The following is a 14,098-nucleotide window of genomic DNA, read 5'->3' on the forward strand; positions in this document are numbered from 1 at the left end:
TTTATAAATGTACCCTAGAAAAAAATATTACTGGTATGCATCTTGAGACAAAACAATGACACTGACTTTTTTTAAGAAATGTCAGTGCAAGTTAGTCTTGCTATCACCAGACCAAGCTCAATTTAAAATTGAACATTGGTCTGGGGATTCAACGAGCATTAGTCACGCAATTGGATAGTCCTTCAACCAATCAGATCAACGATCCGGGTGACGTACTTTGCAGAGCGATGCGAAAACTCCAGACAGGTTTACCGTGTGTCTCAGTCAGCTCCCTAGTTCAGTAGTCAGGGCACTGATCAGGGAATCAGCCACATTCATTTTCATGATATACTGATTCACGACCTAGGGAACTAGGGAGCTGATTGAGACACAGGTTTAGTTTGTATTGGTTTGTAGCATTGATCTGCGGTTTGCAGAAGCAGCAATGGCATCGAGCGATTTTTGCATGTCGTGCAAAAAAACATGAAAGTGATCGGTATTTACACCCACTCGAGCAATTTGTTTGCTATCTAAAGAAGTCATTCAGCATCGTCGAGAGTTTAAAAGGCGACTGATACTGTTCTGGTTCAGTGTAAATGAACGCGGAATATAGCCGCCCTAAACTACGTCATTGTCATGACAACCAAAAAGAATTCCAGTCAGCTCAGGCGGCGCGAGATTCAAGAAGCAGGGAGACGAAACATATAGAGCAAATAATAAAAATATTGTCTACCATCAAGGGGTATTGAAGTAAAAGAGTCCTGTACTCACATCGTGAAGCAAACCACCAAAATAACAGCAGAGAATCATCGTGTGTCATTAATCGCTGTTTGTAATCTTCCTATGAAGAGACTGTCGGATCAACGCTCTGCTACATTTCTCTCAGATAAGGTAAATGCTTAACACAATCGGCGTCACTTTGATTGTGCATTGTTATTCTGGAGTGACGGTCGTGCGAGAGGCGGGTAGATCAGATAAAGTTTGAAAGCTGCTTGCCGTCGCTTCTCTATCGTCATCGTGTTATACCCGCCAATAGCGAGCAAGGTGGATAAGCCAGTCTGTGATTGGTTCCCGCAAAAGTGTAACAGCGCAGCAGAAATGAATGCACGGGTTTCCACGCCGGCAGATCAGGCTGGGTTTACCCAGACTAAGTGCAAGTTGCTTTCAGTTAAAACAGCTCAAACATGCATTTTAGTCTAGGACTAGCTTAAGCCTTGTCTGTGAAACCGGGGGTTGTTGTACTAATTCTGTCAGGAAGGTTAACCAGAGGTGTAATCAAGACCAGACCCTCCAAGATCAAGACCATTCAACAGTGAAGTTAATGAGACACATAAGTGATTAACCAAGTGATGATTGGAATTAGTGATGAACATCTGCTGTTAACAAGCAGAATCACTGAAGAAAAGAGGAACGAGATAAATGAGAAGAGATCAGTAGAAATAAAACAACTACATCAAACCTACAGCGTGTCTTTCTCTCAGCTTGTTAACAGCGTGTTCATCACTAATGCACAATCATTATACTTAATCATTAATTACCTCATTAACTACAGTCTTGAATGGTCATGGAGGACTGGTCTTCACTGCACCTCTGAGGTTAACACATGGATGTGTAAATGCAAAATATTAACACATTTATGGGTGTTCTTGGCTACACAGATTGTGTTGGATGCTGTGAATGAATACACAGGTTGTGTTAAGTTTAAAAATACACGTAACTGTGTAAAACAGCTGAATTCTTCCAACAGTTTTATTTAATACTGACACAAAATATGTAAACTTCAGTAGTCTATTTAAAATGTATCAGGTCATTGAATTGGGTAAATGTTTATCTTAAGTTTAAAATATAACCTGTATCTTCAATAATTGAATGTATTTCTTCCCAAAATTATTTTATAAGAAGGCAAACCCCAGAAAGTATACTAATGGTCATTATTATTGTTCCACATTATCTCCAGCAATATTCTTGATTTGTCACTTGATGTTGTTTGGCTTTCACTGGATGATATAAAAAAGCGAATAGCCTACTTTTCTCAACAGAATTCCTCATCCCTGAGTTGTCAGAATGGAATATATTTAGATGTGAATTATCTGAGATAGTCTTTTATCCCTCTTTTGAATTCTTTATCATAGTAATGTATAACTTGTAGGAATGCGTAAAGGCCAATTTTCCACTGCATCTCACGCACAGTTGTTGTCCGTGCACTCCATCTGCGTGCAACCAGACTTTTATGTCCGCGTGGACAACAGTGCATGTGTGAGTGATTGGAGTGCTTGCAAAGAACGATCCACTAGATAGTGCGCACAAAAATTACCTCACGCAGACTGTCCGTGAGCCGGAGGGGAATGCCGGAACATGGTTAGTATACTTCCGGTTTCTCCAAATGGTATCTGTTCACTTGTTTAGTTTTTCAAACTTATTTTATTTATTTACTTTTTGTACTGACTTGAAACCAGTGACAGACAGTACATCATGACAATCATTTAGGCCTCAGTGAATCCACAGTCCTGTAGAACTTTAGAAACAGCAGGTATAAGATCTTTGGCATAGTCCCACAGATGATCATCTCTTATAAGGTTTGTGTTTTGGGGGTATTCAAAGTATTTCGAGTGGTACATGCGAGCAATGGAGTTGCTCACCCTTACTGTGGAGGGTCCAGGATTCACAGTTTCCAGCAGGCCATGTACAGTAGCCTTCAGAGCTAGCCGAGGACTTACTATAATCTTGTAATTGTTGAAAGCTTTGGGGTCATTGGGTATTCGCTCTATATAATTTAAAATATCCCATCCCGGTACATTTTTCCATTTGTCTTGCTTGTAGTCCGTATGAGCTTTTGCGGTGAAAGAGAATACATTATTCTCAAACTCAAAGCCCACAGTAGTGCCGTACATCTTCTCAAGCTCAGGCAACAGCTCCGTCCAGGTTTTCACCTTGAGAGGCAGAATGAGCTCATCTAGGTCATGTAGAGCCACATAGTGACTTTGGTACATGTAACGATAAATACAGTCATTAAGCGCAGGAATTTGTCCATAGTAATGCAGTTCACCTGGAGATAAATCTTTCCTCCAGCCACTAGACACTTTGATGTGATTTTTAATGGTCCATGGGATGATCTCCACAAAACCTCTTTTCACATAGTAGTCCAGAACCTTCTGTGTGTCTGAATCACAGTTGGTTTTATATATCGCCACCCTTTGAGCACCAAGCAGTCTGAACATCTCCATTGACTCGACTAAATTCAACACATTCTTGTAGTCATACATGACAGAGATGCAGACTGTAAATTGATATGGGAAGACTGCTGGAACATCTCTGTTTCTAACAGGTAGGAAGGATGTTATGCTCTCCGAGATCTCTCTGGCTGTTATTGCAACATGCGTTGGTATCGAACACGGGCTATTGATGTGACACGTGATGGTAGCAGTGCCGTACTCAAAACCAAAGTGGTCGTAATGAATTGTGTATTCCGCTGGTGAGGTCACGTTCCTCCCATCACAGCACATCACACAGCTGTATTTCACCTGCTCTTCACGGAGAACAATGGCAATTGTCTTTATCTGTTTCCCTCCAAAGCGATAATCCATATAAGAGCCAGTCACATATGTGTGAAGGTTCCTGACTTTAATCACAGGACCGTCCTTCACTTGAACACCACACGCTTTTGGAGCCGGAGGACTGGTGGATGTGTGGTCGACGTGTGGTGTTTGGACGGATGGTAAATGTGTGCTTGGAGAAGGATTTGGCAGGTCAGTGTCTTTACTCTCGTTTTTTTGCATGATAGGTGCTTCAAATTTGGCATTAAATATTTTAAAGTAATCTTGCAAATAAATAAAGATGATAAAGGTGACCAAAAATAATATGGTAAAAAAATAAAAGATCTTAGGTGCACAGATCCTCTTGTTAGAAGCATTTCCTTCGGATTCACTCTTCAGTGGGTTATATTTCACATCACATTTCCCTAGGGAAAAGAAAGAAAACACATTTTATGGTGTCTTTTAGCTTTAATGGACAAATGCACTTGTGATTGGGATGTGAACTCTGGTCTCCTGCACATAAGAACAACACAGAAGTCAAACTCAAATAAACACATTTTTGCCGCTTGTTTTACTTTTATAAATTGAGCTGAAGCAACACAATTGGTGAGCATTTTGTCACAATTTCATTGAGTTCAATGCACTTTCATAAGTAACTTCATCCATTTGTGTTGGGACTTTTTTATTGCATTAACTAACACTGAGCAGTGCATTTGCATAGGACTGAACTGGGAGAGTTAACAAAATAACGACTTTATTCAACAATATCTAGTGATGGGTGATTTCACCCAAACGTCTCAGTTAAGTACACTGTGTTCCAAATTGTTATGCAATTGACATATCAGTAAGATTTCAGTACAATAAACATTCAGATTTTAGTTTTTCTAAGAAAATGTTTGTTTGTTTATTTATCCATGTCTTTTTAGATAACTGGTATCAATCTCAGACAAAATAATTTGCCAGATCTATGGAAACCCTACTTAGAGGTTGTTCCACATTATTAAGCAAGTCACAGTTCTCATGCAATATGGGGAGGAAGAAAGATCTTTCTGAAGATGAAAAGCATGAAATGGTGCAATGTTGTGCAAAAGGCATGAAAACAACTAATATTGTGTGAAACTGAATGGAGATTATCAAATTATCATAAGATTTGTGAGTGATTTAGAGCACAGCAGAACTCGGTCAGATAAAGGCTTATTAATTAAAGTTCCTATCAAAAAATTTAATTGTATTAAAAGGGCAGCTATAAAAAAAGCCAGTGTTGAGCCTCACCATGCAGGCTGGCAGTTGTGCGTAAAGATGCATTTCAGCCAACACTAACCAAACCTAACAAAGAGAAACATTTACAGTGGGTGTAGAAATACATTTTCAAACAGTTTTATTGCTGTGGTGTTTTTTTTGCAGCATGGGATAGTGCATAGTGCATTGTACAAATAGTGCATTGTACTATGCACTATCCTCCTTTTTATACTATAGCTGAAAATGGCCAATTATGAGCTCCACATATCTTGCAAAAGTAATTTTAATACCCTCCATCTCACTTCCCAGTATTCCAGCCCAAATCATCACCCACCAGCTCCTTGCTGACGTCGCAGTCTTGTTGGAACGTGGTGGCCATTCACCAACCATCCAGAAATCCACCATTTAGACCATCCATTGTAGTACGGCATTAGTCAGTGAATAAAACTATTTAAAAATTAGTCTTCATGTATTTCTAAACCCACTGTAAATGTTTCTCTTTGTGAGGTTTGGTTTAGGGTGGATGAAATGCATCTTTACGCACAACTGCCAGCCTGCATGGAGAGCTTCTTGAGACTCCAGAGACACCAGCAGCTTCAAATACCTGTTTGCTGCTCAACACTGGCTTTTTTATAGCTGCCCTTTTAATACAATTAAATTTTTTGACAGGAACTTTCCTCAATAAGCCTTTATCTGACCGAGTTCTGCTGTGCTCTAAATCACTCACAAATCTTAATCTCCATTCAGTTTCACACAATATTAGTTGTTTTCATGCCTTTTGCACCATTTCATGCTTTTCATCTTCAGAAAGATCTTTCTTCCTCCCCATATTGCATGAGAACTGTGACTTGCTTAATAATGTGGAACAACCTCTAAGTAGGGTTTCCATAGATCTGGCAAATTATTTTGTCTGAGATTGATACCAGTTATCTAAAAAGACATGGATAAATAAACGAACAAACATTTTCTTAGGTTTGGCTAAAAGAGAATTTTGGTTTCGTCCATACTACTAGGTACTTATAATATATTGACTGGGTTAAATACAATTACATTACTAAAAAGAAACTAAAATACAATTTTCATTGACTAAAACTAGACTAAAATGTCATCAGTTTTCGTCGACTAAAACTAGACGAAAATAGTCATAGATAATTCTGATTAAAATAAGACTAAAATGCTCAGACTTTTAGTCGACTGAAACTTGACTAGACTAAAAAGAGTATGAATGTGACTGAAACTAATAAAAACTAAAATGACAGCTTGACACAAAGACTAGACTAAAACTAAAATCAAAACAGGCCGCCAAAAACAACACTACTTGCCCCCCTCAGGAACCTGACGATTGATCAGGTTGTGCTTCCCCAAAGACTTCCCATCAACTGCATTGTGATGTGCGGCAATAGCGGCAACATACACCTTGAGGGTGGAGTGAGACAGCCTTCACTCCAAGCCCTCTTGCAGGAAGGAAAGCACAGAACTCTAGCGGAAGTGATAGTGTCTACAACCGACTGGGGGAGATCATTTAGAACAAGATTGCATCCTTCGCCAGGAGGACAAGAGCACTGTCCAGGGACACACGAGTGTAATGGACATGCCTGAACACCAGGGGGTGCTGGGCGAACTGAATCGCATAGCCGAGTCTGATAGTACGGATGAGCCAGCGGGATGGGCTGGGAAGTGCTACCAGGCCTCCAGACTCTGAGCCAGCGGGACCAAAAGCACCACAGACGTACCCGGTGTGGGGCAGCAAGGCAGAGTGTTGGGACCCGACTCGGACAGCATAGCAGCCCGAAGTGGGGTCGGACATATGACAGGGTGTATGGGAGATGGCACGAAGGGGCGGCCTCGACATTCATGCCACCTGCTGGCGAGGTGAGGGAACAGGGAATAGCCGCGATGTGACTGCAGGTACACCACTCCCTGAGTCACACGCACAGAGGAACCGGACCAAATCCCAAACCAAATGGGGCAAATAATGCTGTGAAAACAGCAGTTGAGAGCTGTATAAATAGCTTGAAAAGCTCACTCTAGGAAAGCTCCCGGGCCTCGCTGTAAGGTGCCTTAATGCCAGCACTGTAGAAGAAAAGCTGGTCCCACTTTATATTAAGTGGCCTTAACTACTATGTACTTACATTTAAATTAATCATTTGATACAATGCACTTAATGTGTACATACATGTTTTTACATTGTACTTATATTTTAAAAACACCTGCATGTAATTACATCTGTAATTAATTTCTGTAATTACATTTATAATTACACTGTTGACCCATCCCTTACACCTGACCTCTACCCTTAAACCTACCCATACCACCAAAGCTTTCCCTAACCTTACCTGTATCCCACCTCAATAGCAGCAAAAGTGTTTTGCAATTCAATATAAACCCAATAAGTACATTGTACTTATTTTTTGATGTAAGTACATAGTAGTTTAGGCCACTTAATATAAAGTGGGACCAAAAAGCTCTTCAAAGGGCTTGAGAAGTCACTCTCAGTCTAATAGCAGGAACACACAGGTTGGCTGCGAAGTGAAAGACAGTGTGCGATTGCATCTGCTTCCCTATTTATACCACCTGGCGGGGGCGGTGTGCATTATGCAAATATCGCACACCAATTCCATTGGCTTGTTTTAGTTCACTCAAAGCTGATAGGGCTCTCTGGCGATATCCCAATTCGTCGGTCACTACTGGAGTACGTCGAACGTGACCGACTGAAAGGGAACACTGCTTCATGAAGCTTCAAAGCTTTACGAATCTTTTGTTTCGAATCAGTGGTTCGGAGCGTGTATCAAAATGCCTAAGACACGTGGAATTTCTTAAAGTTTCGAAACACTTATAACGTAATGAAGCCTCGTTTACTGAAATCATTTGACTTTAGCAGTTTGATACACGCTCTGACCCACTGATTCAAAACAAAAGATTTTTAAAGCTTTGAAGCTTCATGAAGCAGTAGTAATTGTTGATATTGTTGAATAAAGTCATTATTTTGCTTAATAATATTAAGGGTTGAACCACTGTAGTCACATGAACTGTTTTAAATATAACTTTAGTAGCTTTCTGGGCATTTGAAAATGTTAATTATCTTGCTGTTAATGCAGGCCTCACTGAGCCATCGGATTTTATCAAAAATATCTTAATTTGTGTTCTGAAGATGAATGAATGCCTTATGGCTGTGGAACGACATGAGGGTGAGTAATTAATGACAGAATTTTCATTTAAAAATAATAATAATAATAATAATAATAAAAATTGTGTCCTTGTAACCTTCAATCAAAAACATTAAATTCCCCTCCCTCTGGCAGCATCTCTTCTCTTATGAAATGAAATATACTTTATTGTCCCTAGTAAGGAAATTTGGAGTAGACTCAAAATGTTCCAACATCACCTGGTAGACCTAAAAAATATATACACACAATACATACAATAAATACACATCCAATACACAAGCACATAAAAATAGGCGTCACTGCTCCAGATTTAGCAACTTGATAGATACCGGCACAAACAAATTTTTGAATGGGTTCAATTTGCATCGTGGGATCCTTTACCTTCTCCCAGAAGGTAATAGTTCATAGCTAGAGTATAGTACATGATGATTATCTGATGATGAGGGCGGGGCAACCTGTCACTCACATGAGATCCACCAATAGGAAACCACAACCATCCAATCAATTCCCCATTGACAAAATCAAGCCCCACCCTACATTTGTTCTTGTTCCAGAAACGTTTCACTCAGATAAACGTCATGAAATGAAGGAAAATTTACAACCTATTTAGGACAATTACAAAGTGTTCAGATCACTGTGTTAGCTGTATTGAGAACAATGACTTGAGTTTGGAGAAATGTGTCAAATCGATTGAGAAAAACTGTAAAAGTCCAATCTTAATTTTTTAGTCCCCATCCCTACTTCTTTTGATTTTTTTGTCTTATTCGGTATCGTTTCCTTTAATATATATATATATAGTATATACATATACAGTGGGTACGGAAAGTATTCAGACCCCCTTAAATTTTTCACTCTTTGTTATATTGCAGCCATTTGCTAAAATCATTTAAGTTCATTTTTTTCCTCATTAATGTACACACAGCACCCCATATTGACAGAAAAACACAGAATTGTTGACATTTTTGCAGATTTATTAAAAACTTGAAAAACTGAAATATCACATGGTCCTAAGTATTCAGACCCTTTGCTCAGTATTTAGTAGAAGCACCCTTTTGATCTAATACAGCCATGAGTCTTTTTGGGAAAGATGCAACAAGTTTTTTACACCTGATTTGGGGATCCTCTGTCATTCCTCCTTGCAGATCCTCTCCAGTTCTGTCAGGTTGGATGGTAAACGTTGGTGGACAGCCATTTTTAGGTCTCTCCAGAGATGCTCAATTGGGTTTAAGTCAGGGCTCTGGCTGGGCCATTCAAGAACAGTCACAGAGTTGTTGTGAAGCCACTCCTTCGTTATTTTAGCTGTGTGCTTAGGGTCATTGTCTTATTGGAAGGTAAACCTTCGGCCCAGTCTGAGGTCCTGAGCACTCTGGAGAAGGTTTTCGTCCAGGATATTTCTGTACTTGGCCGCATTCATCTTTCCCTCGATTGCAACCAGTTGTCCTGTCCCTGCAGCTGAAAAACACCCCCACAGCATGATGCTGCCACCACCATGCTTCACTGTTGGGACTGTATTGGACAGGTGATGAGCAGGGCCTGGTTTTCTCCACACATACCGCTTAGAATTAAGGCCAAAAAGTTCTATCTTGGTCTCATCAGACCAGAGAATCTTATTTCTCACCATCTTGGAGTCCTTCAGGTGTTTTTTTAACAAACTGCAGGCTTTCATGTGTCTTGCACTAAGGAGAGGCTTCCGTCGGGCCACTCTGCCATAAAGCCCCGACTGGTGGAGGGCTGCAGTGATGGTTGACTTTCTACAACTTTCTCCCATCTCCCGACTGCATCTCTGGAGCTCAGCCACAGTGATCTTTGGGTTCTTCTTTACCTCTCTCACCAAGGCTCTTCTCCCCCGATAGCTCAGTTTGGCCGGACGGCCAGCTCTAGAAAGGGTTCTGGTCGTCCCAAACGTCTTCCATTTAAGGATTATGGAGGCCACTGTGCTCTTAGGAACCTTAAGTGCAGCAGAAATTTTTTTGTAACCTTGGCCAGATCTGTGCCTTGCCACAATTCTGTCTCTGAGCTCTTCAGGCAGTTCCTTTGACCTCATGATTCTCATTTGCTCTGACATGCACTGTGAGCTGTAAGGTCTTATATAGACAGGTGTGTGGCTTTCCTAATCAAGTCCAATCAGCTGGACTCAAATGAAGGTGTAGAACCATCTCAAGGATGATCAGAAGAAATGGACAGCACCTGAGTTAAATATATGAGTGTCACAGCAAAGGGTCTGAATACTTAGGACCATGTGATATTTCAGTTTTTCTTTTTTAATAAATCTGCAAAAATGTCAACAATTCTGTGTTTTTCTGTCAATATGGGGTGCTGTGTGTACATTAATGAGGGAAAAAAACTTTAGCAAATGGCTGCAATATAACAAAGAGTGAAAAATTTAAGGGGGTCTGAATACTTTCCGTACCCACTGTATATATATATATATATATATATATATATATATATATATATATATATATATATATATATATATATATACAATACAGTCCAAAACTGAGATTTTTAATGTTTTTAAAAGAAGTTTCGTCTGCTCACTAAGGCTACATTTATTTAATTAAAAATACAGTAAAAAACAGTAATATTGTGAAATATTATTACAATTTAAAATAACTGTGTACTATTTAAATATATTTGACAAAGTAATTTATTCCTGTGATGCAAAGCTGAATTTTCAGCATCATTACTCCAGTCTTCAGTGTCACATGATCCTACAGAAATCATTCTAATATGCTGATTTGCTGCTCATTAAACATTTATGATTATTTTCAATGTTGAAAACAGTTGTGTACTTTTTTTTCAGGATTCCTCGATGAATAGAAAGTTCAAAAGAACAGCATTTATCTGAAATACAAATCTTCTGTAGCATTATACACTACCGTTCAAAAGTTTGGGGTCAGTAAGAATTTTTATTTTTATTTTTTTGAAAAGAAATTAAAGAAATGAATACTTTTATTCAGCAAGGATGCATTAAATCAATCAAAAGTGGCAGTAAAGACATTTATAATGTTACAAAAGATTAGATTTCAGATAAACACTGTTCTTTTGAACTTTCTATTCATCAAATAATCCTGAAAAAAAATATTGTACACAAATATTTTGTACAATTGTACACATTAAATGTTTCTTGAGCAGCAGATCAGCATATTAGAATGATTTCTGAAGGATCATGTGACACTGAAGACTGGAGTAATGATGCTGAAAATTCAGCTTTGCCATCACAGGAATAAATTACTTTGTGAAATATATTCAAATAGAAAACAGTTATTTTAAATTGTAATAATATTTCACAATATTACTGTTTTTACTGTATTTTTAATTAAATAAATGTAGCCTTGGTGAGCAGACGAAACTTCTTTTAAAAACATTAAAAATCTTAGTGGTTCCAAACTTTTGGACTGTACTGTATATATATATATTAAAATTATATTACTGTAATATAAAATTATGTAAGTTTCTGCATCACATTAAAATGTTCTCTGTACTTTTGTTTAATGTTTGTGTCAAATCACATGACTGTGTTAAGCAAGCGTACAGCCACACATGTCACACAAGCGCAGAGGCACACACTTTCATTTGAAACTGAGAGAGATGGAGATAATGACAAAAAGGAAACATAGTGCGGTGTGGTGCTACTTTTAAATTGTAGAAAAAAACACAGCTGCCAAGATATATCTCTTAAGAGCACTAAAGAAATGTGAGAATGTAGGAAAATACTATTATTAGGAAGTGTTCTTTACAAAGTGTACTCAAAAACATGACTATATTTTTTCATGTAAGCGTACAGCGAAAAGGGGTTTGGGCATTTCTGAACATTGCTTAGTAGTAGGAAGCCTTAGTAGTTGAACATGTAGAAAGTTGAAGTGCAAGAAAGTGCAAAATTTTATTTTATTCATATTTATGTTGTAATAAATTATTTTATTGTTATTTAATCAGCCCGCACACTTTAACAATGAGGGAAACCAACAATTGCGAGGTAAAACCTCTACTTAAATAAAAACCGGTAAATGTTGTGGTCACGTTGTGACCTTTCTCAGTGCCAAAAAAACCCCACTTGTTAGAGTGTGTGGGCTTTTTGGTCTACACACCTCATTTGGACGATGTTTTGAGGCGCGGTGAGTCGCTGGATATTCTTCAACAATACTTATTGGTACAAACATTTTTATTTAATTGTGCTCAAAGATGCTTTTGTGATTTGTTATTAATGGCCAGTGTGTGTCATGTAGATTTGATTTGCCCTTAAGTGTAATGATCTCTTGTTTTAAAAAATGAACGTTTACTTTGAAAAATCACACCCATTTTTTTAAATATATATTTATATTTAGGTTTTTTTTTTAGGACACATTTCTCAATACTTAAGTCACTTTTCAAAACTCTTCACACAATTCTCCTAACCAACTTTCAGCTTGGCACAGGAGTTAATTTCTCATTCAAAAGCACTAAATCTACCAAAATATCTCACTCATTTCTCAGATCAAGTTATTCTTCCAGAACACTAACAAAGGTTTATCAACCAACAAACACACTCGACACTAACCATATAATGGGGAATGATAACAGCAGGCTGTCATTTATGCTTATATTTTATAGCGGTCTGTGTAAGGCCTCTCCTTCCCCTTCAGACAATCAAGGACACTTGTAAGCTCCTCTCTTCGGCACAACGGACATGACCACCACCACCAAAAAACAAACAACCAAAACAAAAAAAAACCTAACAAGTCTTAGTTTAACACACACACACACACACACACACACTAGCTAATCTAATTAAAATCTAATTGTTCATTGTTTGTTCATATTAGTTAACAGTCCATGTATTAGTCAATAGTAATTTGAACATTTACTAAGACTAATACATGCTGTAGAATTATTGTTAGTTCATATTAACTAACTGTTAACAAATTAAAACTTATTGTAAAACCAACAAGCCATTTTTAGAGTAGCAAAGTGCAAATTACTGCGTGAAACACAGGCCCAGACACAGTACATGATTTTTACAGTGTATTAATTATTTAAAATAATAACTTTTAAAATATCAAATTATGTTGTAAACATTTTGTTTAGATTAGGCTACTTCTTTTACTATGAGATGTTTTATTATCAATACAAGAAAATGTCACTGAACTTTCACCCAGTTCAACCAAACTCAACCCTGTAAACCCTGTGAAGTGATAAAACGGTAACTTAAGTGTCTTTAAAAAAGAAAAGAAAAAGGAATATACTCAGGCTATATTAGGCCTATATTATGTGCGACACGCACGCGCCTATCTAACGGTCCTCCTCCCTGCGCCTCCTCCAGTTCAGCGATCTCTTTTTAAAGAAACATTTAGCAACATTTTAGTTTAGTTACATGAGACTTTCACTGCCACCATAATGCAACATTGTTTTTTATATATATTTATATATCCTGCAAGCCACTGACATTGATATTCATTCATGAATTGGTTTTAAAACAACAAACAAATAAACTTAAAAAATCAGCTGAAAGTGAAAGTAAATTCGGAGGCTACTTGATGATATGCTATGTAGAATATAATACCCTACAATAAGACATTAAAGGCTAAAAGGTAAATGTCAGAAAAAAAATATAAGAAAAGTTTAGCATACCTCTCGAAAACATCTCGACAGAATTGATGAGCATTCATCAAAAATCACGTTCTTAATCCTTTAAGCTCTTCAGATATGACTGGCTGAAACACATGCATTTCACTAAACATGTCCTGTACGAGTTTACAAACGGTTTCATGTCCCATGATAAGTTCCCATTTCTTCTTCTTTTACCCATATATGACCAGTTTCTGTAATTCACGGAAATGTCGCTCCATTGTGTTTGATGTTGCTCTGATCTGTTCTGAGGTGGGTTGTGCAATAGGATATAAGTCTAACTGTTTGTCAAAGAAAAAAGGACACGCCAAGACTATGCTTCCTGTCTTCATCTAACATATGTAAGAATTTGCTGATTTTAATAATTTTTTAAGTGTCTTAAGTTTTTTCCCCCTCTGTGCGTATGCATTTTTTTTTTTTTTTTTTTTTTTTTTTTTTTTGTGCAAAAATAAATAGGCTACTGACTAACCTATAGGCCTTCTTTATTTTGATATACTATATTCTTTTTTAGAAAACTGATCGTTATTCAGTGCGTTTTCATATTTGGGGTCAAACTGAGATAGATAGATAGAT

General features: G+C 37.8%; 1 protein-coding gene across 1 annotated transcript; it reads right to left on the minus strand.

Annotated features, from left to right (window-relative positions):
* Positions 1-2,380: 2,380 nt before the first annotated feature.
* On the minus strand, positions 2,381-13,785 carry LOC125254303. The gene is made up of 2 exons (XM_048168876.1): positions 13,529-13,785; positions 2,381-3,937 (listed from the first exon to the last, which is right to left on the minus strand). The coding sequence occupies exons 1-2, from the start codon at positions 13,560-13,562 to the stop codon at positions 2,463-2,465; spliced, it is 1,509 nt and encodes a 502-aa protein (XP_048024833.1). The 5' UTR covers positions 13,563-13,785; the 3' UTR covers positions 2,381-2,462.
* Between the last annotated feature and the right edge of the window lie 313 nt (positions 13,786-14,098).

Source organism: Megalobrama amblycephala, linkage group LG19 (assembly GCF_018812025.1).
Source record: "Megalobrama amblycephala isolate DHTTF-2021 linkage group LG19, ASM1881202v1, whole genome shotgun sequence".
NCBI lineage: Eukaryota > Metazoa > Chordata > Actinopteri > Cypriniformes > Xenocyprididae > Megalobrama > Megalobrama amblycephala.